The sequence below is a fragment of the Pristiophorus japonicus genome, chromosome 24 (genome assembly GCF_044704955.1).
Source record: "Pristiophorus japonicus isolate sPriJap1 chromosome 24, sPriJap1.hap1, whole genome shotgun sequence".
Classification (NCBI taxonomy): Eukaryota; Metazoa; Chordata; class Chondrichthyes; family Pristiophoridae; genus Pristiophorus; species Pristiophorus japonicus.
In genome coordinates, this window is record NC_092000.1 from 25,665,422 (window position 1) to 25,671,421 (window position 6,000).

Sequence of the window (6,000 nt, forward strand, 5' to 3'; positions counted from 1 at the left end):
TTTATTAATTCTCTTAAAAAAGTTTCCAAACCCAAGATTTTCCAATAAAACCGAAATGTTTATCAAGGAGAATCATCTGAAATTTCTCAAAATTCCAGTTCAAATACTGTACTGCCAATCTTTTATTTAAAACTCTTTTGCTGAGCTAGAAGCTTTCACGTCATTTAACATAAGATTTTACATAAAGGAAGATGGGGGCATAGCTTCCCCCAGCCAGTAGCTTTGAGAAACCCACGCAGGCTTTTTTAAAAAGGCATTACACTCTCCCTTCTCCTTTCTTTATCTCATTCCTGGACTAAATTTATTGTCTTTCAACCCACTGTAATCAATGATTTCGTGTTTTCTTTTGACGAGTAAGTGAGCGTGTCAGAATTTTTTTTCAAAATGAGACCACGCATTATTTTTTACTGTAATCCAATTGGAACGTCCAAATTTCTCGGCACAAGAGCTGAAGCTTCTGTGTCAGTTCTGTTTTGTCTTTTTTTAAATATTTTTTTTAGCAAGGCTGAAGGTTTTATCTTTTGTTAAACAAACCCATCCTTTGTCCATTCCATCGCTCCGTAAGTCATCATCAAAATAAATCCACACCTGCGTTTCTAACTTAAAATGTAATTCAATTCTAGGTTCACACTTTCTTAAAACTTCCCACATCTAGGACAACACTACAAAGGGTTAAAAACTTTCATTTTTTTCCTAGTTCCCTTGTTTTTCTTCATAAGTCTCTGTCCCAAATGTCCATTGGGTGTCATTCTCAAACTATTCACTTCTACTCATAACTTCTGTAATTGTAGGCACTGACTTTTTACCATTAATCCTGCTTTGGCTGTTTTCTTAATTTTTCTGTTTCTCCCACCATAATTTCTGTTTGGTCGGTTCTATTTTAGGATCCCACCCATCGTTATTAATCAATTTCACTGTATCAGATATCACCCGTCCCTCTGCATGTTTCCCTTAAACCCAGAGTCTACGGCCCCACTGATATTTTCCTATCGATTTAAACTGTATTCTTAGATACTGATTGTCCTTCCTGAAAGTCTACAATCCCATCGATACCTTATAATCTCACGTTTGGGCACGTCTACTCCTTCACCGGATTCTATGAACTGTCTCCAAGCCCTTGAACACCTCTAACGGCCGGCTGGACTAACAATACTGATTCCCTCCCTGATCTGGTTCCTTAAACCTAGAGTTCACAACCACTACCGGTTTCTCACTTTGACTTATATAGTGACCGATATACAACACATTTAAATTACCCCCAAGTCCTTTGCACCATAACAGACTTTTCACAGATTCAGGTACCCCGGGCAACAGACATGTTTTGTAACAGCTTACAGCAGATTATGAGTGTTGTTTAGATATACTCACTTGTGATGCCCTGTAATACGCCCATCCGTCTTTCACCCGTAGGTACCCTGCTCGCAGCACCAATTGTTGTGGAGTATTTAAATAACATTCGACACAGGTCTCAATGTGGAGAAAAGAGTTGTTTATTTTGCTCGATCGATCAAGGGAGACCTGACTTCTACACTCGGTTCAGTAACTTGGCGATCCAAACCAGCTGTTCTTGCCGAGCAGCTTCGGGGCTGCTATTTTTATACAGTCAAAATACATACAAAATCATGAAGTTCCACACGGAAGCTTTCCATTTATTGTTTCCCTGCCGCATCACAAAGTTTTTCCTAACTACTATGATTACAAATATTAATTGGTTAATACAATTATATTGACAGCAAGCTTTGTTACCTCCCCTGTGTGCCTTTTATCTAATCAGTTACTTTCTACATCATTACTTTTCTATGGTTAAGTAATTCCTGTGAAAGTACTTCTTCCCAGACTTATTTGTCCTTGACTAAATCTTCTTTTAATAGACAAAGCTGGGGTGTTTATCGTTATCGCGTGTAATTCTGTCTATGTTAGGACATCTGCCAAATGCTCCATTCTCGAGAGTTATACGTTATGGTCCCACGCTCAACTTAAGCTTAGCCACAAACTTTTTAGAAATACTAATAATTTTTAACCCCTTCAGGGTTTTAGACTGAGATTATGTAAGATCGAGTGAATGGGAAGGGATGTGACCTGCACTGAATTTATATGCATTTCATTTTAACCTTCCGGATTTAAATGATATATTTTTTCTCCTTCAGTCAAAAAACCATTTCAATGCAAACTGCTCCTTCTGGAATTACTCTGAGCGCTCCATGATGGGATTTTGGTCAACGCAAGGCTGTCGCCTGATAGAGAGCAACAAGACGCACACTGCTTGTGCCTGCAGCCACCTCACGAACTTCGGCGTGCTCATGGCTCACAAGGAGATTTTGGTAAGTGGCTCTGTGACATCCCTCCTTGCTGTCTTCCTTCCTCCCCTCCTCCCTCCCTCCTTCCCCTCCTCCCTCCTCTCCTTCCCCTCCTCCCTCCCCTCCTCCATCCCTCCCTCCCTTCCTCCCTTCCTCTCTCCCTCCTTCCCCTCCTCCCTCACTCCCTTCCACCTCCCTGCTATCCATCCTTCCTCCCTCCCTCCCTCCCCTTCTCCGTCCCTTCCATCCTTCCTTCCTTCCACCCTCCCCTCCTCCCTCTCTCTCCCATCCTTCCTCCCTTCCTTCCTTCCCTCCTTCCTCCCTCCCCTCCTCCCTTCCTCCCTCCCTCCCCTCCTCCCTCGCTCCTTCCCCTCCACCCTCCCCTCCTCCCTCCCTCCTTCCGCTCCTCCCTCCCCTCCTCCCTCCCCTCCTCCCTCCCCTCCTCCCTCCCTCCCATCCTTCCTTCCTCACTTCCTCCCTCCCTTTCCACCTTCCCTCCCTTCTTCCCTTCCCCTTTTCCCCTTCCCCCGTCCCACTATACCCCACCCCCTTTCTATCTTGACTCAGATGGTGGATCATTCCCCAGAGATCTGGTTAACATGTTTATCGGGTGAGGGAACAGTACTGTAGTGGTTATGTTGCTGGACGAGTGATCCAGAGACTTGAGTTCTAATCCCACCACGGCAGCTTGGGAATGTAAATTCAGTTAATTAAATAAATCTGGAATAAAATGCTGGCACCAGTAATGGTGGCCATGAAACTAACGGATTGTCGGGCAAAACCCAGCTGGTAGGTAAGGAAATCTGCCGCCCTTACCCGGTCTGGCCTATATGTGACTCCAGACCCACAGTAATGCAGTTGAATCTTAACTGTCCTCTGAGTTGTACCAAATCGCTAGAAAGAAGAATCACCTCACGGACTGCAGCGGTTCAAGAAGGCAGCTCACCACCACTTTCTCAAGGGCAATTAGGGATGGCCAATAAATGCTGGCCTTGTCAGCGACGCTCATATCCTGTGAGCGAATAAATTAAAAAAGTGGGAGGAGGCTCGCCTGGAGCATATGGACCAGTTGGGCCGAATGGCCTGTATCTGTGCTGTAAATCTATGAAATTCTACGTCGATTTGATTTGAAATGCTCGTTTTTGAGCAGTCGAAAGCAGGCGACAATTTCCATCCAAAAACATGGCAGGTCAATCAGCATCGGTGCAGGCAATGTTCCGTGTCCTCGCCCTTCCTCAGAACTGAAAAGTAAGAGACGGCCATGCATTTCAAGAGGATCAGAAAAAGAGGTAAAGAGGAGAAAACACACACAGAGAGGAGGGATCAGGGGAGTGTTGGCTGCGTGATGCAACAGATCATCTCAGTCAAGTAGAAAGAAGCACTGATTAAAGGTATTGAAGAAACAAAGACGTCTTGGCATTCTGCCAGCTGTGGCTCAGTGGGTAGCACTCTCACCTTGGAGTCAGAAGGTTGTGGGTTCAAGTCCTACTCCACTTGGGCAATAAATCTAGGCTGATACTCCCAGTGCAGTGCTGAGGGAGCGCCGCACTGTCAGAGGTGCTGTCTTTCAAATAAGAAGTTAAACCAAGGTCCCATCTGCCCTCTCAGGTGGACGTAAAAGATCCCAGGGCACTATTTTGAAGAAGAGCAGGGGAATTATCCCCGGTGTCCTGGCCAATATCTATCCCTCAATCAACAGATTATCTGGTCATGATCACATTGCTGTTTGTGGAAGCTTGCTGTGCGCAAATTGGCTGCTGCGTTTCCCACATTACAACAGTGACTACACTCCAAAGTACTTCATTGGCTGTAAAGCGCTTTGGGACGTCTGGTGGTCGTGAAATGCCCTATATAAAAGAAAGAATTGCATTTATATAGCGTCTTTCACGGCCGTCAGACGTCCTAAAGTGCTTTACAGTCTGTCATGTATGTAACCTTTATGTTACAACACTGCAATGCTGTATATACGTAAGAAATGCACACCTTGACCACAGAGGGCGAACTTGTGGGAGACACTCCTCACCTGGTCACCCAGGTATATAAAGGGAGGTCCCACGCAGGGTCTTCACCTCTTGGTCCTGTGTGCAAATGTTCAGGTCATGGAGTGACCGTGTCCATAGAATGTGCCTCGTGTGGATTTGTGGTATTGTGTAAGGACTTTACACAGTCAAGGAAGCAGTTTTGGAGTGTAGTCACTGTTGTAATGTGGGAAACGCGGCAGCCAACTTGCGCACAGCAAGCTCCCACACACAGCAATGTGATAATGACCAGATCATCTGGCTTTTTTTTGTTAAGTTGATTAAGGGATAAATATTGACCAGGGCACTGGGAATAACTCCCCTTCTTCGAAAAAGTGCTGTGGGATCTTTTACGTCCACCTGAGACAGCAGGCGGGGCCTCGGTTTAACGTCTCATCCAAAAGACGGCCCCTCCGACAGTGCAGCGCTCCCTCAGCACTGCACTGGGAGTGTCAGCCTAGGTTTATGTGCTCAAGTCCCTGGACTTCTGACTCGGAGGCGAGTGTGCTGCCCACTGAGCAACAGCTAACACTACAAGATTATTGTTCTCTCTTATGGTCGTTTTTTTTCCAATTCTATTCAAATGCCCGCCCGTCTCTTATTTTTGAGTTCTGATTGAGGGCGCGACCCCCGACACATTGGGTGTCGCCTCTCTTCATTGATGCTCACTCACCTGCCGTGATTCCAACTCTGCCTGTTTCTGTTTCGAGCTTCCAACATTCGTGCTCTTTCTGCTCCTTGCCTTCCCCGGTAATTGAGAGCCAAAAGGCAAGCAGCGACCTGGCTAACCCGCAGCAGACTCTCTCTGGTTAGATGCTTGGCAGGCTATGCGCACTCTGACCCCTGGCAGCATGACGTTATCGTGTCTAGCCCAGCCCGGGTCCCCCGTCTCTGCACCAGCGCACGGTTTCAGCTCTCGAAGCAATTAGTCGCCGTGCCGACGGGGGTGGGAGAGGGTGAAGAGGTGAGCGATTGCCTCTGCTTCTGCTGCCTCCCTCGCTGGCTTGCTTTGTGGAATTAGTAAGGGTTCGGCGTCAGCAGAGGGGAGAGAAGGAAAGGCCAAGAAGTTGACCCAACTCGAAAGGCCCCCGGCTTCCTGCGCCCTGCAGAATAGCAATGAGTCGGTATTGGATCCGACTGGTTCTGAACTAACCTGACCAGAGGTGACCTCATCCTCCCCTACCCCCACCTCCCCCCCCCCCCCCCGAGAACTCACAGGGAAATTATTTCGGAATCCGAAGGCTGTGAAAGCCAAGGTCGAGTTTGTAACTAAACCCTCCATTTGTTTCGGCACAAATCCGGGCCATTTCCACCTCTCTCTCTGGCTGCTGCTCTCGTGTGTGAACGTGGCAGCCTTTTAAGTTCAGTTGTTCTTGAGAGACAGCTGCGCATTTATTGGCCGTCCCCGGTTGCCCCGAGGGAGGGAAGCGTCGCCCATCAAGTGTGGGCCTGGAGTCACATGTAGGCCCGACAGCCTCCCTTCCCTAACGGGCCTCAGAGAGGCTGTTGAGTTTTTTTTTTAACATCGATCTGCCAGATTTCGTGGACATTTAGCTACAAATTGCTGGATTTATTGAATTTAATTTCACAATTTATCAGCATGACATTTGAACTCATGAACCACCAGAACCTTTAGATACCCTCTACATTGTGGCTTAATGGTGACTCGTTAACTATAGCCAAAC

At 46.7% G+C, this 6,000-nt stretch overlaps 1 protein-coding gene across 1 annotated transcript in view; it reads left to right on the forward strand.

Annotated features, from left to right (window-relative positions):
- Nucleotides 1-6,000, forward strand: part of LOC139237849 (adhesion G protein-coupled receptor L1-like) — a 454,570-nt gene that overhangs the window by 364,552 nt on the left and 84,018 nt on the right. Inside the window, exon 14 of the mRNA XM_070867073.1 lies at nucleotides 2,148-2,321. Within this exon, the coding sequence (XP_070723174.1) occupies nucleotides 2,148-2,321 (174 nt within the window). The remainder of the gene's footprint in view (nucleotides 1-2,147; nucleotides 2,322-6,000) is intronic.